Raw genomic sequence first — 26,410 nt, forward strand, 5'->3', positions numbered from 1 at the left:
GCTTAGTGGTTAGGTAGGAAGGAAAGGACATGCTCGGAAAGGGTTTAGTGCGTCTTCCTAGAAAGCAAGTGGCCCTCCATGTGCCAAGCCTACTTGGCAAAGTGGTCTTGGTTTTCCAGATGGGCGGACAAGCAGGGCGTTTCCCAATTGGCTGCCTCGATTCAGCTTATTCTGGACTACCTCCTTCACCTTAGAGCCCAGGGCCTGGCGCCCTCTTCAGTCAAGGTGCAGCTAGCGGTCATATCTGCCTTCCATCCGCTGGTGCAGGACCACACGGTGTTCTCCCATGCTATGACTAGCTGATTTCTTAAGAGGTTGGATTGTCTCTTCCTGTGTGTTGGGGCCCCTAGTCCCTCAGTGGGACTTAAACCTGGTGTTGACCCGTCTCCATGGGGCCCCTGTTTGAGCTGCAAGCCACGTGCTCCTGGTCACACCTCTCGTGGAAGGTGGCCTTCCTGCTTGCGATCACGTCGGCTAGGCAGGACGTGGACCTCAGGGACCTGACCTCTGAGCCCCTGTACATGGTGTTTCATAAAGATAAGCCCCATGTGTTCAGTGAGGAGTGCTGTCCGCTGGATGTGAGATGGGCTCTGGCTTTTTACCTGGAGTGGACTAAGCTGTTCAGAAAGTTCTTGCAGCTGTTCATGGCCTCGGCCGAGCGCATGAAAGGTCGGCCAGTCTCCACTCAGCGGCTCTCCAATTGGATTACCACGTGCATCAGTACCTGTTATGACCTGGCAGGAATCCCTTCACCACCAATTGTGAAGGTGCATGCGACTAGGGCGCAGGCCTCGTCAGCTGCCTTTTTGGCCCATGTCCCCATTCAGGATATTTGTAGGGCTGCCATGTGGCCTTCAGTTCGCGTGTTAACCTTGCACTATGCAATTATCTCTCAGACCGCCAGGTTTGGCAGGGCTGTTCTCCATTCCGAGAATTTTTGAACTCCTACCCACCTCCAATAGATACAGCTTGGAATAATCTATTGTGGAATACACATGAGCAATCACTCGAAGAAGAAAAGACAGTTACCTTTTCTGTAACTATTGTTCTTTGAATTATGTTGCTCTTGTCTATTCCACATCCCGCCCTCCTTCCCCTAGGTCAGCGTTGTCTGGCAAGAAGGAACTGAGGGTGGGAGGAGCGCACAGCACCCCTTATACTGCATCATGGAGGTGCCACTCCATGGGTCCCTAGGGCACTCCCTATGGGTACTGCTAGGAGGAAAAACTTCTGTCACTGGTGCACGTGGCGAGCAGCACACCTGTTGTGGAATAGATATGAGCAACACATCTCGAACACCAGTTACGGAAAAGGTAACTTGTCTTTTTTGCGCAGACATTAGAATATGTTAGTTTGTATTTTGTAAACTGGTCCTGACTCTTTTAAGGGACACTGCCAACATAAACATGACTAAACATTTTTTTTACCTGCTGTTTACAATTAACACTTAAGTTGCTGCAACTGAAAGATCAGAAAAAAATTAACTGAAAAAGAATGAATTCTTGGTTGACCTAAGCATATTGCAGGCTGGTGCATGCACACGTCTCCATACAGCTCTGATAATATGCAATAAGGTGCCAAATTGGGTTGTTGTAAATGTGCATTTTGGACCAGTGTGAGATTATAGTCTGTTTTCACTCGTGACCTACAGTACATGTGATTTTTAAACTCCCTTCCACAAAAGAGAGACAGAGATGTTCTTCTTTATGCTTGACATCTAGGAATACTATTGTATAAGAAAGTTGTTTAACCTGTGTTTGCACGAATAGTTGTTACTATGTTCCCTCAGAGTTCATTTCTTTAATTACTATTTTATAGTTAATGGGCAGCCAAGACCTCTAGAATCCAATCAGGTGAAATATCTCCGTCGAGAGCTGATAGAACTTCGCAACAAAGTGAATCGCTTGTTGGATTGTTTGGAACCACCTGCTGAACCAGGGCTTTCCACTAGCCTGCCTGAAAATGGTAGGTTGGGCATTTTTACTGGTAAAGAATTGTCTGAGTCAAACTGTGTGCTCTTACATACAGTAAAAAGGGAGTCTTGCCTAATTCTTTCAGTCTGCAAACTGGTTCTCGGTTGCTGTTTTAGAAACTTAAATTGCTAGTGGCCTTAAGGTTACTTACTTACTTTAAGCCAAGCACAGTCTTTTAACAAGTAGGAGTATTGTACCAAGTTAAGAAACAGTGACTGACTGTTTCCTAACTGGTTACTTTGAAGATTTCAAGTATTATCTTTCAGAGTACTCTTAAATTTTATTTAGATCATTTAAACTCCCCTGTAAGTTAGGTAAGTAGTAATATGCTTATTTTGCAGATGGGGGGGGAGTGTGTGGAGTGGAGACTAGAAAGCTAATGACTTTTATCCAGTCATTGTTTGGAACCAAGTTTAGAACTCAAGAACCCCTGGTTTAGTCCTTTGCTCAGTCTTTTAGCTAACACTGCCTTTCTGATGCCTAAAAGATATGATGTTGCTTAAATATGAAACAAAACAAATATTAATGTTTAAGCAGCAGTTCTCAGGGTGTGTGGCATTTTATGTGGATTAATAGCCAGCTGGGAGAGGCTGATTTGAAGCATCAGCTACTAATCCCTGGAAAAGGATCTGAGCCTAAGTAGTTGCTCCATTTTTACTTAATAGCAGCAGTGTGTCTGACATGGATTTTCTGGGGGTACTGCAATTTCATTTTGATAAGTACGAAGAACTGTACCTTATTAGTCACCTTAACTGACCCCTCCTTTGAGGAATATAATAATAATACCCAATCAGAGACACAATAATGACAACACTTAGTATATGGAACTCTCCTGACTGTTTTCCCTCTGTTGGGCAGCTTCATTGGGGGTTCTCTGGTCGCTGTCATATGCTGGGACAATTTAGAAAAGTAGGCATTTGCTGCAGGTGGGGGTAGAAGTCTTGGGATCTCAGTTTTTTTTATTATTTTTATTACCATACAGCCTAGGAGCCCCAGTCAGGAACAGCTCGGCGCTGTACAAGTAGAACAAAAATGGGCCCTCCCCCAAAGAGCTTACTGTCTAAATAAGTTTGTGTACTATGACGTTCTGCTTCAGAAGTGAGTTAGGACTGAACCAATTTCTATTGACCTCTGTAGTAGGTATGTAGATAAGCTTCATTCTCCAGTTATTCTGATGTCAACTTGAAGTTGTGTGTGCAGGTCTTAAAATTTACTGTGCAAGTTTTATTTATATATGAGCAGCCATGGAACATTTAACTTCACTGTTTCCTTGTCTCAGAATGGTATTTCAAATTGATAAGGCTTCTTAATTGGTGTATATAACAGAAACAAATCTGTTGCTGTGTTAATAGATGCTGTTGATGGTAGTGAAGAAAAACCTGCTGCTACTGACTCTTCTGTCAAGCCATCTACTCAAGTTATAGCAGCAAGTATGTCTGCTTTTGATCCATTAAAAAATCAAGATGAAATCAGCAAAAATGTCATGTCAGCATTTGGGCTGACAGATGATCAGGTGTCGGGTAAGGATATATATTTTATTGAAAATAAAGCACAACAGATTTTCATTGTTGGCAGTTAAAACTTCAGTCTTGTTATGAAATAAAGACTTCATAGTATGAATGTGCTAGTTACTATTTCCATTCAGTTCTTTTGTTTTTACAGAGTTCCATCATATGGTCGTTTTAAACTGCCTGGGTTGAACTGGCTTACAAATTCTGATGGAATATATGTAACAAATTTATATTGCATCATTTTTAGTTATGTGGAGAGCAAAAATAGCTTACAATAATTTAAAACAATCGGCTTACTATTAATAGAAAGTTTGGGGCCTATACAAATAAGTGGACACTGTATTTAAATCCAGGGATTTGCACCTGCTTATGCAAGTTAAACTAAAGGCCTAAGAGGTTCAGTCTATTGATGTTACTTAAATGAGATTTTAAAACAAACAAACAAACAAAAAAAACCCTCTTCCCTTTTTTTTCCGGATAAACTTTTCTCTTCCACTTTAATTTATAGTGAGCTTTGAGTCAATTTCACTTTCAGAGTTTCATGCATTTGCACAAAAATGCAACGTAGAGTGGCAAGTACTGGTCAGAATTAAAAAAAACAAACAAACCCCAAACTTCCCAATTTACTATTTTAAATAAACTTTACTAATGATTATCCTTAATTTCTGCCAGCACTAAATTTTGTTTAAAGGATATAACAAAAGAAGCAATCATTTGCCAATTTATTTGCTAAGTGTCATTGTTCATCATAGCATTGTTACTAATTTAAGTCTTATGGCAATGGTACCTTTAGAGCTAGTATCAGTGCAAAAGTAGGACAGTACATATACTAAATACTGACTACACCTGATCATCAGCTGCTTCAAACATGTCAGATGTTGTTGAAATTAATACATACAATGTCATCTTAAATCCCCTATATGAAAACTAAGATAACTTCAAACAACCACACAACAGCATTGAAATTTGAAATTAGGTTGTCAGTCTACAGGTTTGTTTTCTGTGTCTAGATTTTACAGCTCTGATGATGATTTATGTGGGATTATCCAAACTGTTGAAATTAGAGTAAAAAAGATTGAGCAAAGGGGCAACCTTGGGACCAGATCCTGCAAGGGCCACCACCTGCACTGAGTTTCAGTGATTTAACTGGAAGTTGTGGTAGCTCAGTTTAGGCTTTTTAATTTGGAAATTCCTTGTTTTCTTGGCTCAAACATCTATTGCATTTAATGTGGGTGCTCTAAATTCAAAACAGCTTAATATCTCCTATTTTTATATTTATAAAAGTGGCAAGAAAACCCTTTATAAACTGTAATTTGATATGAAGTAAAATTGGAATCAAATTCTTCTCCTTATGGCAAAAAATTTGCCAAACTAAGACCATCATTTCCTGTAAGCTTCCATTAGAACTGTTATTCATCACTTCATTAATCCTAACAAAAGGATATGTTAAGTCCTTCAGCAAAAGGATTTTTTTACGACTCCTGAACAAAGAAATAAGACTGGAAATATTGATCATATTCATGTGCAGATGGCAGAGAACTCCATTATTTGATAGAAACAAGAGTGGACAGATACTGTTAAAACCAAACCTTCACATTAAGACCATTAACAGTATTCTATAAATGCTGGCATCCAGTAACTAATCATTGATTTTAAAATAATCATAAAAATGTTGGCAGTATTTCCATATAGTTGTACATGCCTTATAGTATGTCATAAAAAAAGTCACTGATGCATACTGATGACTAGAAAACATGATCAATTGTTGCTATTTTCTGCTTGAATTTAAAGCGTGTGTCCTTGGCACTTGTTTCTGCTGTGTTTGGCCAATGGGAATGTCTTGTAGAAGTCTCTCCCCCTCTCCCCCCCGTCAGGAGCAGAACACCCCTCTCCAAACCCCTCCCCCCCCATAAGTTCTTGGGCATCTGGGTGAGGAGGCTGTGGAACTTGGGGAGGAGGGCAGTTGGTTACACACCTGCACCTCAACCATACACTGGAGCATATCAGTTTGATCCACCAGTTGCCTCAGCATTGGAGCCTGTCTCCGCTCATCATGCTGCTGCCACCGCTTCTCTTGATCCCGTCACCTCTCATCTTGCGTGTCCCTCCTGTGCTCATATTCATTTTGTGCTTTCCTAGACTCTGACATTGTTTGCCTCCACGCATTCTGCTGGGCTCTTTCAGTGCAGGACTGCATGAGCTCAGAGAACTTGTAATCGCGAGTGCATTTTTTTTGCCGCCTTATCTGTGCTAGCGTCTGGGACGGAGATAATAGTGGTAGTGTTGAAACATTTGCAGCTGCAGGAGGAAAAAAGGAAGAGTCGGGTTGACCATTTAAAATGGGTTGGCCATTTAAAAGGAATGGCTGTGGTTTTCTGGTTAACGTGCAGCACAAACCCAACTAAACCCCCTCTCTCACTCAATTCTCTGGGATGATCACCCCTTACCCCACTACGTGACTAACAGCGGGGATGATTTCTTTTCAACCATAGGCACACAGCTCAGCAGGAACGGCCACCTCTGAATGTCCCCTTAATAAAATTCCCCTGTTTCAACCAGGTGACCATGAATGATCTCTCTCTCCTGAGGATAACACAGAGAGATTAACAGATGTTGCTTGACTGCATTCCAGTAGCTTTACTGGCCATGAATACATCCCAAGTCTTCAGGGCAAATTAATCATTTAACACACTTGCTTTTAAACCATGTATTATATTTACAAAGGTACACTCACCAGGGGCCTTCTCTGCCTTCAAGGTTCGGGAACCTGGGTTAGCAGGGTAATGTCTCCAGGGTGATAAACAGTTCCTCGCTGTTGGGAAGAACAGTTTCTCCGCTTGCCTGCTCTGTGCTATCTTCAACCTCCTCATCATCATCATTTTTCTCCCTGTTGTGTGAGACTCCCTTGCAGGAGTCCACATACAGGGGTGGGGTAGTTGTAGGGGGACCCCCTTGAATTGAATGCAGCACATGATAGAAGCAGCATGTCTGGGGGTCTGACCCGGATTGGCCATTTGCTTCTTTGTTTTTTGGTAGACTTGTCTGAGCTCCTTAAATTTCACGCGTCACTGCAGCGGGTCCCTGTTATAGCCTCTGTTCTTCATTCCGTTGAATATTTTTTTCAAATATTTGGGCATTTCGTCTTTTGGAACAGAGTTCTGATAGCACAGATTTGTCTCCCCATACAGTGATTAGATGGAGTACCTCCTGTTCGGTCCATGCTGGAGCTCTTTTGCGATTCTGGGACTCCATGGTCACCTCTGCTATGAGCTCTGCATGGTCACCTGTGCTGATGAGCTTGCCATGTTGGCCAAACAGGAAATAAAATTCAGAAGTTCATGGGCTTTTCCTGTCTACCTGGCCAGTGCATCTGAGTTGAGAGTGCTGTCCAGAGCGGTCACAATGAAGCACTCTGGGATAGCTCCCGGAGGCCAATACCATCTAATTGCATCCACACTACCCCCAAATTTGACCCGGCGATGTCGATTTCAGCACTTTAAGCTCCTTAAGGAGTCCCTTTGAAGTTAGTGGAACTACTTGTGCATTGGGTTGGTAGGATTGGGGCATTAGTTTGCAGGCCTCAGATCAAAATGTGCGTAATTATACATTGTGTTTTTTCAGTTAGGTTTTCCAGAGCATTTTACAGCCTTAAAATATCCAGAATCCACCTAGTCTTTGTGACTTCAGACTGTTCATTAGCATCCAAGCGACTATTTTTCCCCACTATATTTTTCAAAATTGCCATGGCAGTTAATTATTTTCAAACAAAAACCCGCTCTATCCTTGCTGGGTGTAGAAACCCCAAAATACTGAAAACAAATAAACCTCTCCCCCCATCTGCCAATCAAATACATATTTACCCTAGGAAATCGTGGTAAATCACCCCAGCAGTTATTTTCCAAGTAGACTGGGTTTTGAATTTACACTGCATGGACTGTGCTGCGAAGTAGAGTTTTTAAACTTTTTCAAATGTAAAGCTGTGCAAAACTGGAAAGTACTTGATGCAGAAAACACATTTTATTCAGTTTAAGATTATCAAATCTTTTTGCTTGTTTATTTCCCATGCTTACTATATATTCTCTTGCTCCCCCAGGACCACCTAGTGCCCCTGTAGAAGAACGTTCAGGAACACCTGATAGCATTGCTTCCTCTTCTGCAGCCCACCCACCTGGGGTTCAGCCGCAGCAGCCAGCATATGCAGGAAGTCAGCCACCAACTGGTCAGATGGAAGGTGAGCAGTAACTTACATCATGAAAATTGCAGTCAGACTTCAATAATTGAGGATTGTCATGTTTTACATTAAAAGGTTACATTAGAACTTTAAATGGCACATCTGCATATGACTAGGAATCTTCTAGGGAATATCAGACTTTAAAGGCCACAATTCCCCCATTAGAATATAGTTTTTTAAAGATTCAATGTTAAAACAGTAGATGGTGCTGTAGCTTTGTCTTAAAAGCCAGATGGTACTGAAAAATAATAGAAAGGAACAGTACTACAGTAATTACTGTAACACTTCAGTAGTAAAATGAGTGTAGATGTAAACGTTATTGTTTGCATGTTAGCTATTCCAGATGTCAAACTTTACATTAGAACTGTTTGAAAGTCTAACTTGTACATGTTACTTTCTGTGCTGTATTTTCACTTTTACGGTAAATATGGGGGAATCTGTTAGAAATGCTGGTCTGTATACTACAAAGTAAGTAATTATACACTATGTGCAAATTATGTTGTTTAGTGCATGTTCTTTAGAGGACAGAGACAAATTTACTGTCCTGTCCAAAAATCCAGGCCAGCCCAGCTGTTAATGCTTTAATATACATTGTAGAATGGTATATGGTTCTGTCATAGAGTATTATAATGGCCTTCATAATGACCTACCAATAATTCTCCCAATGACTGGTTCAGAATCATGTAGCCATTGTGATTGCTTGTAGTTGTTGTTATCCTGCTAACTTTCTTCAAATGGCTTACTTAGATATTACTTTAAAAATTCCATGTAAGATCTAGACTTCGGCATTCAAAGCCCTTTATTGTACCTTGTGCTCTTCTTTTTGTGATTTGAATTAATATGCACATGCTTGAAATCTCCATTGTATTCAAGTTCTTTTGGTTCTACATTGTCACTTGCAAAAACACTAACATGCGTGTTGTCCCTTTTGATGGAAATCTATTCCAGGAAGGACCTGCTGTGCTCCCTCTACTTTATTTTAAGATGCAGCTTAAAGATCTTTCTCTAATATTCTTAATTTGACTTGTGGGGCAGAATTGCATCTTTCTTTTGCTTTCTATCCTGTATATTGCAACCTACAGATCAGTGTTCAGCAGGTGAGTGTAGCAAATACTGAAGAAGGTGATGAAGGTATCCCAATATCATGTGGTTAGCAAGGAAGATTTTAGGACTCAAATATGTAAGGTACCCATAGAACCAAGGAGAGACATACGTAAACTTGAAATTGACTGATAAGAGCCAAGTGCTCATAATATAATTACAAAAAGTGTCACTTTTTGTGTGGCTTAGAAACAATATATTAATATATGCTGTTTATTAATATTAACCAAATAGTAACACTTTGTTGAGCCGCTGTCTTGGGATTCAGTAACACCACACATCTGAACACTTCTGCTTTGTGCTTGCAGCATCATCCTTTGGTTTGATAATTCTGTTTGAGTAGTTGGCTCCTGGGACTTGTGCTGTAGATGCTTTTGGACACTAGTGATTTTAGGTCAGCCAGAAAATCTAACTGAAAAGTAAGCACTGTAACTCTCTAAGCTGCTGACTACTTATTTTGTCAGCAGTTCTGTGGGAAAGGAAGTCAAATGGACAAAAACAAGGTGTGGGTTTTTACATGTTGACTTAAAATAGAATTAAGTAACAAGGTAAAGGTTTTAAATTGCTAATACAGGTTTGGAACTGTTGTCATTTGTCAATGTCAAGTGAGTGAAAAATCACTCACTGACATGTTGGAGAGAGGCAGAAGACTCAATGAAAACTGCACCACAAATCCTGGGTTTTCCCACTGTAGATAATTGGTCATAGTGAGAATACCTTTTAAACAATGTCGCGTGGTTTAGAAGCATGTGGAACACGCATTCTTGGTATCATTCACCAAAATTAAATTGAGACAAATACAAAGGTTTGTGTTTGTTAAACTACTCATATTTTTATATCCTTTTTTACAGACCTATTTATATTTCATTACATGTATAAGTGTTAAAATAAAAAAACGGAATTTTCTAGAAGTCCTTTCTTGCCTCTCCCAAATTCTGCTATTTCATTTAATGGAGGTGATTTTATTTTCTTCACATAATTTTATTTTCAAAATAGGATTCTAGGTAGTTTCCTCACTGGGAAGAGGTTAGAGATCACAGGTATTGCACTTTGGTCATCACAAATATTAGTGTGTACTGTTGCTCATTCCTTGATGCATAAATAAGGAGCCTTGTCCACTTGCAAATAATGGTCACTTTCTTTATTGCTAATATTTATTTTATTTCCAATATAAATGTTAGATTGATGGGACTGAAAGCTTTGAATAGTGTTTTCTACTGTCAAAAACTGAGTTACTTTTATTGGGGGTAGTGGTGTATTAGTTTCTTTCCAGCTGAGCATAGTGAGAATTTTTTCCTTTGTTTATGTTCTTGTTTTCTAAAACAGGGCACTAAATGTTTTAGTTGCAGACCAACTTGAAACATGGTGTTTTAAATTGAAACAATCTCTGTTGTTGTTGTATCTCTAAATTGCTCTATCACATTTATTTACCTCAGATTCATCAGTCTACATTTGTCACATCCTCTGTACTTGAAATATTGAAGTAGCTGTTATTCTTGTACATGAAAAAAACTAATATAGGATTCTTTTGGGTGCTGAGACTTATGACTGATTTTTGAGTTCCTGTTTTCTAGTCATTCCTTGTTTTCTTACTGGAAATTTTCATGAAACATTTCGTTGATTTCAACTAAGATTCATTTAAACCAACTGTTTATGCAGACGTGGCAGCATTTTAGTGGTGGGTAAAGTGAATCATGCAGTAATAGATCATAAGTTTGTAAAGCACTTCAGGATCTTCCTGTCTGATAGGTGCTATACAAATGAGATATCCATATGCCAGGTGTAGTCTAAAGTAACGTGAAACAGCTGTCTCTGAACTTGAGAAAATCTATAACAAATGCAGGGACTGTTAAACTGTAGAATGCTTAACTTATTAGTGTTTTCATTTGTGCTGTGCAGCACTTCGCTTTGTATTATTCAGTGCACTTTGCTTTCAGGCTGGTCATAGTAGAATGTTCATATAGCTTCAGTAATTGTATGCCCACACTAGGATCTTTACTTTTACTAGTTTCATTTGTGATTTGTAGAAAAGACACCAGTAGCAAATTTCACAGTGAGATACTTCTTATGCAGCAGTTTTTCTGGAGGCCAAATACTCCTTGCTGATTCCTCTCGAGTCCCCCATCCCTTTTAATCCAGTAAATTTTCTGTTGACAGAATAGGTGATAAGCATTCTCATATTCTCACCAAGGTGCCTCAACCTTTGGAGGGCCCACCCTAGAGGTGAGAACTTATTTTCTGTGTCCATTCAGTTCTTGGCTTCCACAGCAGGTGCCAGTGGTTGCATTTTTGATACAGTCACTAGTAACTGTACAGGCACAACCAGCTTCCTTCAAGTAGCCTACCAAACAGAGGTCTGACAGGAAAGACTTCCAGTAATTACATGTAGGGCTTGATCTGAAATGGTGATAGAGGTGAGAGTCTCTCCAGTACCCTCATCAAATACCCTAGTTAGTTTATCTTTTTACTTGTCTCATATTGTTCCCAACTAAATTTTTAAGATTCTTGGACTGAGACAAGAAAAGATGCTTTTAAGTTTCTCAGGTGTGACTTTAATGATTGCTGACAGGTTTAACTCATTTTTCCCCATTCCCCACCAACATGAATGGTGTAGGAGCCTTTTCAGAGAATGGGATGGGGGAGAGGCCTCATCAGTGTCATGGAGAGTGAGAAGGCTCCCAGTTGGGAAGTACTTTAAGGGTCTCTAAGAGGGAATGTTGCTAAAGAAGAAGATAGACGCTTTCTTCCTAATGGCAACTGCCACAACATCAGGGAACATGACAGAACCACTTCCTTAAGCTTCCCTCCCTAGTTGGGCTTTTTACTTTGGCTTATGGCTCAGTACTCATGTTTCTAAAGGTCTCATTGTCTTTCTACTACCCCCTTCTATTTAAAAGATGGCCAGTACTGTTCCTCTCTGTTTCTCTTACGATTCTCTTCCCCTGCTATGTGTATTATTTTACTTGATGTAATCCTGAGTGGAACTGGGAGCATATAGCTCTCTGCATAAGGAATTTGGAAAGAGGGATCTTTCTTCTATTCACTCCCTTTCATTTCGCCAGTGCAGACCTGCACTTCTGCACCAGAACCAAACTCTTGGTCTTAATTCGAACAACCTGATTTTTATTGATAACTGAGGGGTGTGTGTGACATCATTTCTGAATATGGAGCACTTACTGTCTTAGACAAAGTGCCCTAGAAATAAATGACCACTAGCAGACTAATTCCACAGTGTTAACAAATGTCAGTTTAAAACCCTTTCCTAGGCTATCACTAAACAAAGGAGGTAAAAACTAACACCTTTTCTTCTGATCAGTAAAGGTGAGAGTCTCTGCTTTCTTTCTCCGTCCATTCCCTCGCTGAGATTTTTAGCTTGGTGTGAGATACCACAAAAAAAGGAATGTAAATTGTCGCTTAAAACCTTTCCGACCCCTCTGCATGACATAGATTCAAGACCACTTGATAGGTTTGCTTTTTTCTCATCTCCGGTCCAGAGATTAGCTTTTATTTTCCTTTTGGCAGCTTGAGACTCCCTTTTTGTTAAATGTGCACAAGACAGCAGATACTGTAGTTGTAAAATATGAGATTTTACTGTTGAATTTTTTTCTGTGGACTTTGCCTACAGAGTTGGAATGTAAATAGCATTGATCCTTTTGCATTTTTTTAAAAAAAGTGGAGGTATATAAAAATTGTATGTCATTGCTGTTGGTGAGGGAGGAGGCGGCCAGTTCTTATGATTGTGACTCTTGATCTAGTCGTCACGGGGAATAGCTCAAAAGGTACAGAAATTAATCATTTCGCTTCTTTTGCAGTTTTCCTCAGATTTTTGCAGCAGAAATAGTAAATGGTACACTAACATGTAGTGGACATAGCTTTGGCAGACATAGCTGACAGCACTAAGCCAAACATGAGGTTTGGCAGCCACACCTTGGTTCCTTCTTTGCATAGTATTTGTGCAGTGGAGGAGGGTTTAAAAGTAGACCCCTCGAGCTCAACAGAGCACAGACCAAGGAAACTGATTTCAATAGCAGATTTAACAAAACAAAAAAACAATCCCCCCCCCCCCAAAACCAGAAAAATCAAACACTAAAGTGCAAAGTTAGCCTAAGAGAACTGAAATACAGCATTGAATTTAGCAAATAAAATATTAAAATGGAACTTCTGATCTTATGCGTATGGTTTTCTTTAAAAGTGTGTACTCCTGGGCCTCTTGGAAAACTTGGCTTACAGCAAGTTGAATATGCTAAAGGATGTCTGGAATATGAGATTAGAGTGAATAATGTACCATTCTCCTTAGAATACTGCCCATAGAAAACGTTTTAGAACCGTGGTATAAACAAGCAGACAGTGGAGATTGAAGAGAAAAACACCCTAGTTTTTTTAAGCCTTATTTATTAAGATCCTTTATTAAACAATAAAAACATAATTAGCCCTGAGCTAAACCACTGTTAATTATGGCACATGATACATGTCGCATCACATATACAGCCTCTCCAAAACCACAATCTGTTAAGAAAAAACGTGTGTTTACTGGGCTTTGCAGGTTAAATAAAACATACTACTTGTTAGACCAATATTGTGGGATCTGTACAGACAAGTGCCTGCTAGAGGAACACCTTGTAACTAACCCTTAGACAGAAGCATTCTACGATCTCTTGTAGTAATTCTCTGTTTTTAAAAATGTGCTATAGGATGGGCTTGGAGACCCAAATTGCTTCTTAGCCATTGTCCACCAGACCATTGTGTATGATGTCAGATTTTGGGCCTTAGGTACTGTGTTCCTTTACTAAAAATCATGTTTTTAATGTATAGGCCAGATGTATCAACAGTACCAACAGGCCGGTTATCCTGCTCAGCAGCCACAAGTTCAGCCTCAGCAACAATATGGTGTGCAATATCCAGGTAAGCAGCTGCTGTTTTCAAATTTCTGTGTAGGTGCAGACTAGGATCACTACATTTTTCTTAGTGCCAAAATATTAATGTCACTTCAGCTATACTTGAGTGGCAGTGCAAGGTGCTGAGCATCCTTAATTTCCATTGACGTCAGTGGGATTAGAGGGCATTCAGCAGCTCCTTAAAATATATTGCCCTTAATTTGTCAGTATTTCTGTTCGCCTAGCAATAAAGTTTATGCTGATGTTTGATTTCCTAACATTCAATGCTACTTGATACTGAACTAGAGAGGATTTTTCAGGGTTACCCAATAGAATGCCTTGTTACAAAGACAAACAAATTGAAAGAAAATTGCCTTGAGAGAGCTTCTTACTTCTTTACAATGTTTTTAGTTGTGTTGGAAAAAAAGATGAAATACTCCCTCTGATGCCTCTAGCGAGTAGTGCCACCCAACCCAGTAAATTGTACAAGAAAATGCCTCAGCCTCTCATTAGCTTACAAATCAAACACAGCATCCAAACGGAGGCTTTTCCATTAGTTTACATTTGGTATGAATACTGGATTGTACCAGTTCTTCTGTATTTATCTAAACTGTCACCCAAAAGAAACTAGTTTCCAGGACTGATATAAAACAACTGTAGAAGTCAATAGTACTTGAACTTAAACTATCACTGTTTTTTTCTATCAGCAGAATACTTTAATGCTGTGACCTTGTGCTACATGATTGAGCGAGTGAAACTGAATAAAAAGCTAGGCTTCCACAGGGCCCTCAAATGAAAAAATATTAGGCTTACTTTCAGTTCAAAGATGTGGAAAAAGGGAACTTTGAATTTCCCTTTTAAATTATACAATATCTAATTGATCCTAGTAATAGTTCAGTTCAGCTATTCAGTTATTGAGACAGTAATCAATTAATAAAAGTATTTATTCATGCTTTCAGATACTGCAGAGTAACACTGCTCTGATCCCATAACCCTATGAAAAGTTTCATAAAGGCCAGTAGACAAATATCAGTATGAGCATCTCTGCCACTTGCTTTAAACTTATATTGCAGGAAATTGGTACAATGTAAATTCAGTGTGTGCATGTCCTTAGTGTTTAATCACATATCAAGTTTTATCTCACTCAAAAAACGCAAACCTTTGCGGAACACATACACAAGGAATAGGAATTGTTTGTTTCTGTTTAGATGAAGCTGTTGCTGTTTTACAAACATATGTAGCAAAGTGCACTAATTTGAAGAGTTTAATTTACTTTCAAGAATAGACTGTTTATCCTTTGCATAACTGGTAAGCAAGCCTTGAAACTTGGTTTGGGTAAGAGCTTTGGAAACTTTAGACATGGAGACTTGTTGTTCTCAATGTGTCATCTTGTTCCTCCTCTCAGCACTCTGCTAAGCTGTGGCTAAGTGCTCTGTGTAGACACACATGCACTCCTCTCTCACCCCCTTGCAAAATTCATGATTTGAAGACAGTGTCAGACCTCCTGAAACCTAATTTCAGCAGAGGTAGGAGGATCTGTCTGATGCTTTCCAGTCTTGAGATTTGAATGGTTCTTGTAGTTTCCAAGCTAGTTTTACTCATCCTTAATAGTAACACACTAGCAGACTCATTTCGTATTCTACTAGAAGAGTTTCTGTGAAGGTTTGATATATTGTGGGAGTTCTACTTTCTCAAACTCCACAACTTTCTAAAAGTGTCAGTGAAACAAAACAAATTTGGAAACCTCAAATTGCAATTAACTGTTTTTCTAAAGAGATTTGTTTTCATGCCTGGATTAATCTGCCAGGGTAGGGCTCCTCATAAATAAACTCTTCACAGATGGCAGTCAAGGTAGATCTATACCCTTTCCCTCTGTAGCTTTCATTCCTTGATCCTCATCAGAGGGATTGGACTTGTTTTGAATGTTCCTCCCTCTACCTCCTTACAAGCACCACTTCTCCTAACAGTGGGTTATAGTTCCCATTCTCCTCTTCTAGCAAATGGGCTTGGCATAGTGCTGACTTTTGGTCATGCCAATGAAAATGGAACTTTTGAAAGGTTTGTTTCACGAGTAAATGTTGTTGAGGCCAGTTTCAAGGTGAGTTCAAAATTTACTCCGATGCATTCTTCAATCCTTATTTTCTATCTTCAGGGCTGTGCATTTTTAATAATTCTTATGTATCTGGTGTTTAATGCTGACAGGATTCCAGTCAATGGAGAGATTTCATTGCAAGTAGCTGCAGGTGTGTTTCATGATAGAGATAAAAGTAGCTCTCACTTTATAGAAGGATTTTTGTTGTTTATATCACCAGTCGAAGAAATTCCCAGGGAAGCTGCTTTTACACAAATAAATCACATTTGGGACATATTAAACTGATGCCAGCAGCAGTTGTACCTTAAGTGCTGTTCTGCAAATGCTTTGACATTTGTAATCTTTGACTTATCTTTAGCTAATGAATACCAAAAGTTGAGAACCAAACAAAACACTAGGCAGTGTTTTAGGTGTGAATTCAGTGCAACTATTCTGCATTGACTTATGATCTACTGACTGAAAGAAGCAAAGCTAAAGCACCTATCCCAAATGAAACTTTGCTTTTCAGTGTACATTTGAGACCTTTAAATTCCTTCATAATGTGAAATTGAAGAGTCTGTATACTATTTTCCCCTTGTTTCTCAAATAGAGACCTTGGGAATAATTATCAGTATGAAACCTATAATCAAGGTTGTCTTTTGGTCTGAATTAAAAATGTTTTCCCATTACTAGAGAATGTTCCATTTTAGCGCACCACAGACAGTTAGTGTTTGTCATGGACAAGAAGAAGTTCATTACCATCCAGCTGTGTCTGTTGCATATATCAAACCTCAGGATTGTTTCTTGTGCTTATTAGCGATTACTCAAATATCTGTTTATAAGGAAATAATCTCAAAGTAAATATGCTGCTTTATTTTCACCTAACTGTATTGCTTTTTTGTTTGTTTTGTCTTTCTAGCAGGCTACAGCCAGCAGCCTGCTCCTCAACAAGGACAGCAGTTCCAAGGATACAGTCAGCAGGCATCACAAGGTTCTGCTCCTGGCTTTCCTGCTCAGCCTCAGCAACAGTACCAGGCAAGCTCCTACCCACCACAGAACTATACTACACAAGCCTCCCAGCCTGCTAATTATAATGTGGCCCCTGCTTCCCAAGTTGCAATGGCTCCAAGCCAGGCAGGCGCATATCAACCAAGGCCAGGTTTCACGCCACCTCCTGGCGTGACTCCCCCTCCAAGTGGGCCTAACCCTTATGCACGCAACCGTCCTCCCTTTGCTCAGGGCTATACTCAGCCAGGACCTGGCTACCGATAAGGAAGCTCAGCTGCTGAATGACATGAGTAGCTATTAACTACTACATCCTAACAGATTCCAATATTTAAAATTGGTATTAATGTTCCAAAACAGTGAGAAAAGTCAGAGCATTCTTTGTGTTGTTGGAACAAAAGACCAAATGAATCTTATTTCCTGCTTTAAAATATATCCGCTTCCTACTTAGATTTTGAGGTTTTGGAAATACTTCCTAAAATGTTTGTAAGGTGATTGAGATTCTAGCTTGCCTTGTCTGAAGGAAATTAAAATGCTAGTTGGAAATTTAGCCCACTTATCAGGCTTGTTTTTACTAATAACATGATGTACTAAATTAGACCCACTCTGGAATTGAAACTAGGTATTATGTATAAATTGTAACATTCACATTGAACGCTAATAAAAATATTGAATCCAGTACTTGTTTTTTTAATTATTAAGCACATTTCTTTTTACAGGCATACCTGTCAGCCTATGACCTATTCTTGCCAGGCCATAAGGGAAAGGATATTTTAAAAAAAAAAAAAGTAGTTACCTGTGACACATACAGATTGCTTTTGCATATGTTGCATTCAGGACTAACTCTTGTCACTGATTACCAAATCACATTAGTTTTCACTGCATTAATGCAGCTCACACTGAGTGACATAGCAGTGGCTTTAAACTGTCATTTGGTGGAAGCTTTGACTTGATAGAAATTTTTTAGTGTTTATATTCCTTGGTGAGCCTGGAAACATTATTATTATTATTTTTTAAAAGCAAACCATTTGCCAGCTGGAGGGAGTAATTCTACAAACTTCATTCTGAGCCCAGAAAAAAACCAATCAGTGCCTGTAACAAAATCCACAGGCGCAAACCCAATATCCCTCAGTTACAAGGAAAAACAGTTTAAAGAGCTGTGCAAACCTAATGGAAATATTTCAAGAAACCCTGACCCTTCAGGTTCTTCTTACTGTAGTGATGGTTCATTCAGAAAACAATTGACAGAGTAGGTGAGACATGCTTGTAATGTAGCCTCTTCTGATGAGAAAAGGCTGCCAGTTTGGTGCTCCCTTTCACCCACCATTTTGTCTCAATGTACAACACTTGAGTAGAAAACTAGTCTATATAAAACAACTTTACATGAGTAAAAAATATTTTATTAGAGTACAGTGTACCTGCAATGTACTTTAAGGCATTTTCTATAAATGACATATTTCTTTGGTATTCCTGTTAATACCTTTTTAAAACCAATGAATAAACATCCTGCTTAAAAAAATCTCTTTATTTAGTTCATAAATGTTTAAGCAATACAACATCTACTATTTTGGGAAGGGAAGAAAGGGTAAGTAGATTTTCAGTGGAACTACTATAAAGTAATTTTGAAAAAATTAATTTCACTCTACTTTGCCCCTTGTCTCACACTAATAATTCTTTGAAAAAGCTCTTTTTTTTACTAAAGCAAACCAGATTGTGCTTTAAAGACTGGAATTTTGAGCATATCCTCCTATACCTCATTGCATTCTTTGGTGCTATACATTTGGCCTGCAAAGTAGTTCATCAAAACTTCAGAAAACTCACTGCAGTAGAGGCAGATTTGATTTTGTTTCCCATGCACAATGCCTGTCTGAAAGCCTGATTAAGTAAAAATACTATTAATCAACTTGGCATGGAGTACCACCAAAGCTAATCAGGTTCTATTTTAAGTAGCAACTGTGTTTAGGGACACTGCCTGGTCATGGGTTAAAGTCATAGGATGTGTTTCTACTATTGAGTTTCTTGGTGACAGAATCTACACTTCTGTCATAGATTTGAAGCTCTGCTTTTTTAAAAAAAAAATTAGAATTGCTTTCTTGGTGCTAATACATTAAAATATAACAAGCTTTCTTCCAATTTTGGCAAGAGCACAAATTGTCTAGTTAGCTGTAAGGGGAAAAGCTCTTCAATCTGAGAATTTATAAATTACAGAAGTCAGTTTGAGAACCTTCCCCATATACTTAAATTATTGAATTAGACTTCACGGAATTACCAAGACAGATACCATAGGACACTATATATTTCAGTAACAATCAGAATGCATATCTAAAATTAAATGTATACTGCAGTTTCATGATCAGCTTTGCCATAACTCTCCCTCCAAATATTTATTACAACATTGTGATAAATAATATACAAACTGTATCTCTTAAAATACCATGTAAACTATACCTTGATACCCACAATATAGGGAGCCAGCTTCCCCAGACCTTATCCTATGATGTGCTTATCTTGCTTTTTGGTAAAATGGAGTAATATAGTAAGCAGCCTATGCTATTAAACACAATGCGGTATTGTCATTAGAGTTTTATAAACTTTATACATAGGTAAACATGTTTAAATGACAGGAAGGCCATAAACATTTCCATCTCTGAACTTGTTGGGGGTAAGGGCAGGGTAGTGATAGACCTTCAAGTTCATGTAGCAGCTACCATTTACCAGGTATTGAAGTTCCACACTCGTACCAATGAACGTAGGTAATATGGGTCTCTCCACCTATTTTTCCAAACTTGACAGGTTCCTGGCGAACTGCTCTGAAAAAGCCTAATAAACAGTGAGGAAAGGTTTAGTACAGGGCGGGGAGAAAAAGACACTGCCTTCCAAAGATGGCTCCTGATTCTCAGAGAGAGTTTATCTGACTTCAGAAGCTCAGGGGAAAGTTCAGCCCTTACCAACTGCTTGAATACTGTGAGGGGAGGGGGAAGGGGCAGCACAGCTTGCCTTCTCTGGGGCCTCCCTATCCAAAATGCACATGGCGAATAGGCAGGAAGTAAAGAACTCACTCTCTCCTGTTGCCACTGAAAGTGCTTGTGGGGGAGGAGGGGAGAATGTCTCAGATCCCTCCCCTTGAAGTCTTCAAGGCACAGAGCAGCCATGTGCAGGAGTTGCTGTGCTGCCCAGCCCTGTAATAGGCATGTCTGAACTGTATCCCAGATGCTGTGGGTTTTGTCAGCTTTGGGGATCAGGAAGGAATTTTCCCTGGGGCAAGAATAACAAGGTGCTTGGTGTCCTCTTCCCCCCCCCCCACCTTCCTTGCAGTATCCTGGAAGCCTGGTGTGAGGTTAATGAGGCGCAAGGACAGAGTTTAAAAGTTAAGAGTTTGGAATTTCATTGCAGCTGGCGTCTAATGCCTGTGAAGATGCCAGTGCCCAGAGATAAACGCACCCAGGAGATTATTGGGGAACCCTATGAGCCTATAAGAAGATGGGGGAGGTTTTCATATGTCATGTGTACCCTCAATTCCTCTTGCAGGGGGAGAGCGAGAGGATTCAGAGTGGTCTGAACCGTAGTGGGTAGACTGAAAAGGGCCAGCACAGAATCATGGTTACTTGGCATCACACTGGAGCCAGAGAACTGCCTGCTGGGGGGGAGGGGGGATGGTGTGCCAAAGTTAAAGTTGCAGCCTTCTACTTTAAAAAAGTGAGCATCTGCTGAAACTGATTTTACTTTTGGAGACGAATGGCCAGTAAGTGACCCTTTTGTAGTTATGTTAACATTGGGAAAAATCCCAGTTAGCTTTTAACATAGCAACTTCAAGTGAAATGCATACTGAACTTGTCTTGTGGAAACGTATGTAAATATGAGCTTTCGGAAGATTTAGCAGCTAAGCTCGGTACCTGAGGGCAAACATTAATTCTGGTTGTGGTGTTTGAAAGCTTACCAGGTACTGTACTTGTGTGTAAATGCTTTTAAAAAACTAAATCTGGCATTTCTGAGCTTTACTGGCTTGACAATGCCAGTTTGAATACAAACATACATTTATTTGCTCTCAGGAAGGCAACTGCAAGAGGTTCAGATTTATCCTTTTTGGATATATGGGGATTTAATTAGTATTTAGGGCTTAATATGTGCTTTTAATGTGCAAAGCACCTAACATACATTAAGGCCTGGTCTACGCTCTTGATTTTTGTGCTGTATAAATACCTCAGGTATTTTTTTTAAAAACATAAATCAATAACCATATGCAATCCTTAGTGTGGAGGCCTTATGCTGGTATAGCTTATTCCACTTCCCTGTATAGGAAGGGTAATACGGTATATGGGTAGGACTACATCCACCCTACGGTCTGTTGTGCTTTAATCACACTGGTATACCTAAAGCAGTACATCTTTTCTGTGTAAACAAAGCCTAAGGCCAGGTCTACACTTGGAAGGCTTTGCCAATGTAGCTATACCAGAATACTATACCAGCAAAGCTCTCCTAAGTATATCAAAAGTGCAGTTTGGCCAGTTTAACTGCATCTACAGGGGGGCTTTTGCTGGCACAGACAGCTAAGTCAGTGATGAATCACACCTCATCATAGCTATGCTGGCAAAAGTCTGAGGTTTAGAGTCTCAACTCCTTGTGAGGTAGGTATTGGTAACTAAGGCCTGATTATCGCCATTTTACAGATGAGAAATGTGGGGAAGAGAGATTAAGTGACTTGTCCACGGCCATGCCTCAGGTTTGAAGTTGTGATTAGAAACAGTTGAAAACATCTAGTCCTATTTGCAGCTGCCTCTCAGGAGTCTAGGCATCTGATTTGAACTGCAGTGTATGTACTGAATTACTGCAGTAGGAATTCCCCCCACAATTAATTTTTCCTTTCCAGTTTGTTCATTATCACTAAGTAAAGCTACATAATGCACAACTCAGCTGATTTATAACACTTTAAAACCAACTGTGCCAGTGTGCCCCTAAATTTACAAACTGGCAGGAAGGCTAAAGGCAATGGTTTTCTTTAAAGGCTTTTAATGTGTAACACTGATGAAAAAAAATCTGTTGGGAAGTTTAAATAGGAGAGAGCTCTTACTATCTCCCACCATATTAGTGACAATTACCCTCTATCACAGCACTGTTCATCATTAAACCACATCGTGCTGCCCAAGAAGGAAATACACAATATTAGCTCTGTTATGCAAAATTACAAATGAACTTGAGGGACAGCACAGAATTCACTGTCAGAGCCACAATTAGAACTTGGGAACTCCTGATTCTCTCCCATACTCAGATCATGCTTCTGTCCCCCTAAGTGAAAAGCACTTAAAGGCTTTCCTTTCCAGGATAAAGGTTGCATCATTCTTACATCCTCTAACTTCCAGGTGGCTGACAAGTGTAGGCTAGCTAATCCTTAATGGTTTTAGGGGTGTGGGGTGGCATAGCATCTTGCCAGGCATGAAGGATAGTTTTGATCTGCTGGGAAGATAGACAGGGTAGAGTCCCAAATTTAGCTAACTCGGACTGGGTATTAGCCTTAAAGCTATCAGCAGGAGAAAAATCCGACCCTGGGGTTGGGGGAGATTTTGAGAGTTTTGTTATAAGTATACTCTTCAGAACTTACCATCTTTGGTTGGAAGCTGGTCTGGGAAAACTTGCTGCCCTGTCCGTCCATCTAAAAATGAGTCCACAAATTGACAATGATCTTCTCCATGTCCCCTCTCATCTCCTATGTTGTAAAATTGTCCTGAAAATAGAAAGAAAATATCACGAGGAAAACCCTTTGAAGATCAACAACATCAAAGCTTTTGTTGGTTCCTTTGTAGTTGAGCAGGTTCTGAATTGAGTTCCAGGATTCATTTTGTCTCAAAGTTAAGTCTGATGCTGCTCCCAATTAAGCTCTAACTCTGTTTTGCAGTGTGCAAATGCCCAAACACAATGCCAATTAAACACTTCTGTTTGGCAAAAGCACAAATTTCCATTCCTCCCCCCGCCCCCCCCCGATATTAGGATATTTTATATAACATCAGTGCTGATCTGATCCTGCTCCAGTTTGCCAGAAGCTGGAAATGGGTGACAGGATGGATCACTTGATGATTACCTGTTCTATTCATTCCCTCTGGGGCACCTGGCACTGCCACTGTTGGAACACTGGGCTAGATGGACCTGTGGTCTGACCCAGTATGTCCATTCTTAAGTTCTATTGAAAAAGCAATTCAAAATGACTCCAGAGAAATTTTTTTGGGCCATATCTAACACATAGCAGGCTAGATTCTTCAAGCCTGCTCTCCCTTTTTGTGCTTACAATGTGTGTATAATTCACATTCTAGAGATGACTAAATAGCTAATATGTACCCACCCATGCATTAGGTGAGAAGCATGAGAAAAAACACCAAGCTAACTCTTAACTGGACCTACAGAAAAAATATTTTCAGATAAATGTATCATTGCTTCATTAATGCTCTCCTACATGTTGTTCTTAAAATGACTGATGAACATCCAAAGAGCTTAAGGGCTAAATCCTGGTTCCCTTAAACTCAATGATTTAGCTTCAAATTTACAGGTAAAATCCTACCAAACAAGGACCAACAATTTATCAATGTCTTCCCAAATGAAAGATAAAACAATCAATCTTGCTGCATAAAAATAGATCTAAATGTTGACTCTGTGCAGAGAAAAGGCAGTAGACACAAAATCTCCCTTTGGAGGAAATGCCTTGCCCAAATTTTCATCTCTGGTTGACTGGTCTTTGTGCATGAAATTTTGCTGTTCCTTTTGAAATATACCAAAGAAGTCCACCACAGTAGCATTTAACTTCAGAAATTGGAACTACACAAAAATGAGGAAGCTAGTTAAATGGAAATTAAAAGGTACCGTCACAAAAGTGAAATGCCTGCAAGCTTCACAGAAACTTTTTAAAATCGTCATAATAGAGGCTTAAATTAAATGTATACCCCAAATCAAAAAACATAGTAAGAACAAAAAGTGCCACCATGGCTAAACAACAAAGTAAAAGATTAGAGGCAAAAAGAAATCCTTTAAAAATTGGAAGTTAAATCCTACTGAGGAAAATAGAAAGGAGCATAAACTCTGGAAAGTGAAGCATAATTAGGTAGACCAAAAAAGAATTTGAAGAGCAACTAGCCAAAGATTTAAAAAACTAACCACAATTTTTTTTAAATACCTCAGAAGCAGGAAGCCGGCTACACAATCAGTGGGACCACTAGACACTCAAGGTACTAAAGGAGTTCTCAAGGAAGATTAGACCATTGCAGAGAAGCTAAATTAATTCTTTGCATTCACAGCAGAGGATGAGAGTGTGATTACCTTACCTGACCCATTTTTTTTTTACGTGACAAAACTGAGGAACTGTTCCAGATTGAGATGTCAGTAGAGGAGGTTTTGGAACAAACTGATAAATTAAACAGTAATAAGTCATCAGGACTAGATGGTATATTCACCCAAGAGTTCTAACTGTGGTACCTATCATTTAAATCAGCTTCTATTCAGATGACTGAAGGATGGCTAATGTGACATTAATTTTAAAAAAAGGCTCCACAGGTGATCTTGGCTATTACAGGCTGGTAAACCTAACTGCAGTACCAGGCATGTTGTTTGAAACTATAATAAAGAACAGAATTATCAGACACACAGATGAACTAGATTTGTTGGGAAAGAGTCAACATAGCTTTTGTAAAAGGAAATCATGCCTTGCCAATATATTACAATTCTTTGAGGGGGTCAAGAAACACGTAGACAAGAGTGATCCAGTGAAGATCATGTACTTGGACTTTCAAAAGGCTTTTGACAAGGTCTCTCACCAAAGGCTCTTAAGCAAAGTAGGCAGTCATGAGATAAGAGGAAAGTCCTCTCATGGATCAGTAACTGCTTAAAAGACAGAAAACAAAGGGTAGGAATAAATGATCAGTTTTCAGAATGGAAAGAGGTAAATAGTGGTGTTCCCCCAGAAGTCTATATTGGGGCCAGTGCTGTTCAACATGTTTATACATGATCTGGAAAAATCAATAAACAGTGAGGTGGCAACATTTGCAGATGACACAAAATTACTCAAGATAGTTAAGTAAGTCAGTCCAGAGCAGACTCCAAAGAGTTACAAAGGGAACTTACAAAAGTGTGTGACTGGGCAACAAAATGACTGATGAAATTCAGTGTTAATAAATGCAAAATACAGCACATTGGAAAACATAATACTATCTATACACACAAAATGATGGGGTCTACCTTAGCTGTCACCATTCAAGAAAGAGATCTTGGAGTCATTGTGGATAGTTCTCTAAAAATATCGACTCAGTGTGCAGCAGTAGTCAAAAAAATAAAGATTAAAAAGACTGGGACTTTTCAGCCTGGAGAAGAGGGGATATGATAGAGTCTATAAAATCATGACAGGTGTGGAGAAAGTGAATAAGGAGTTGTTACTCCTTCGCATAAAACAAGAACTAGGGGTCACACACTGAAATTAATAGGCAGCAGGTTTAAAACAAACAAAAGGAAGTATTTCTTCACATAACATACAGTCATCCTGTGGAACTCTGCCAGGGGATGTTGTGAAGGCCAAAACTGTAGTGGGGTTCAAAAAAGAATTAGATAAGTTCATTGCGGATAGGTCCATCAATGGCTATTAACCAAGATGGTCAGAGATGCAACCCCATGGTCTGGGTGTCCCTAAAACTCTGATTGCCAGAAGCTGGGAGTGGATGATAGGCTGGATCACTCGATGATTGCCTGTTTTGCTCATTCTCTCTGAAGCATCTGGCACTGGCCACTATCAGAAGACAGGATACTGGGCTAGGTGCACCACTGGTTTGACCCAGTGTGGCCATTCTTATGAAAGGCACTTAGTATTGTTTTCGTTTTCAGCTGTATTTGTGCTTCTTCCATGGGAAAGTTGGTCTCCAGTGCTCATTAGGAGGGAGCTTCTCTTGGATAAATTTTCAAACTGAAATGAAGACTATTCAGGCAGCTCAAAGTTACAGCTTCCAAAGGCCACATTTAAAATTTAAATCTTTAATGACTTTAGCTGGCATTATTTGCGGGAATGCTTACATTGCAGTGCTAAGGAGGACTGTTAAATGAGATTAGAAGAGGCTGCTGTTTTATAGTAACAGTATTGGCATGTGTAGGATAGAGCAGTTTTCCTCTGTAACAGATACCCACTTGTATTCAATATTTGTATTACTAGGACACAGTTGCTTTCAACTACTGCAACATAAAGACACACTCCAAAAAACTCCTTCATCGCTCATCATCTTAAATGATTAAAAATGAAATACATTGAAAAAGTAATACAGGCCCCTAGCTTATTAAGAAACCTGTCCATGTGGCTTTCAGGAGGCCTCTGCATAGGTAGATCTTTTTTGCAGGATCTATTAACATTTCACCATATATATTGCTCACCTTTCAGAATTTTCCTCAGCCTGGAGTCTCCCTTTCAGGCTCTCACACATTATGATGATGCTACAATACTTGAATCTGAACAAGAACAGTTTTCATTGGAAATTTTGTTTTTTAAATATTGTGGAGAAAGTTGATATTGATGTTTGGTTTTGTAAAACCTACCAGTACCTCTCTAATATATTTCAGAAGGGGGGAAAAGCAGAGGGAAACTAATAAATGAACAAAATGGAAACAAAGGAAGTGACTGACTGGGATAG

The 26,410-nt window shown here is 39.4% G+C and overlaps 2 protein-coding genes across 21 annotated transcripts in view; one reads left to right on the forward strand and one right to left on the reverse strand.

Annotated features, from left to right (window-relative positions):
• The window catches only part of TFG (trafficking from ER to golgi regulator), a 38,366-nt gene extending 20,922 nt beyond the window's left edge, over positions 1–17,444 (forward strand). For 3 of the 6 annotated variants that reach the window (XM_032777493.2, XM_075072458.1, XM_032777496.2), the window contains 5 exons: positions 1,819–1,965; positions 3,326–3,493; positions 7,578–7,715; positions 13,629–13,718; positions 16,681–17,444. In XM_032777493.2, the coding sequence (XP_032633384.1) occupies positions 1,819–1,965; positions 3,326–3,493; positions 7,578–7,715; positions 13,629–13,718; positions 16,681–17,033 (896 nt within the window). In that variant the 3' untranslated portion in view covers positions 17,034–17,444. The remainder of the gene's footprint in view (positions 1–1,818; positions 1,966–3,325; positions 3,494–7,577; positions 7,716–13,628; positions 13,719–16,680) is intronic. The other 3 variants (XM_075072461.1, XM_032777497.2, XM_032777498.2) reach the window with 2 other exon arrangements.
• A 111-nt stretch (positions 17,445–17,555) lies between these two features.
• Positions 17,556–26,410, reverse strand: part of ABI3BP (ABI family member 3 binding protein) — a 304,680-nt gene continuing 295,825 nt past the window's right edge. For all 15 annotated transcript variants that reach the window (XM_075072439.1, XM_075072438.1, XM_075072445.1 and 12 more), the window contains 2 exons: positions 22,363–22,485; positions 17,556–19,586 (listed from right to left, as the gene is read on the reverse strand). In XM_075072439.1, coding sequence (XP_074928540.1) covers positions 19,471–19,586; positions 22,363–22,485 — 239 coding nt within the window. In that variant the 3' untranslated portion in view covers positions 17,556–19,470. The remainder of the gene's footprint in view (positions 19,587–22,362; positions 22,486–26,410) is intronic.

The sequence above is a fragment of the Chelonoidis abingdonii genome, chromosome 1, assembly GCF_003597395.2.
Source record: "Chelonoidis abingdonii isolate Lonesome George chromosome 1, CheloAbing_2.0, whole genome shotgun sequence".
NCBI lineage: Eukaryota > Metazoa > Chordata > Testudines > Testudinidae > Chelonoidis > Chelonoidis abingdonii.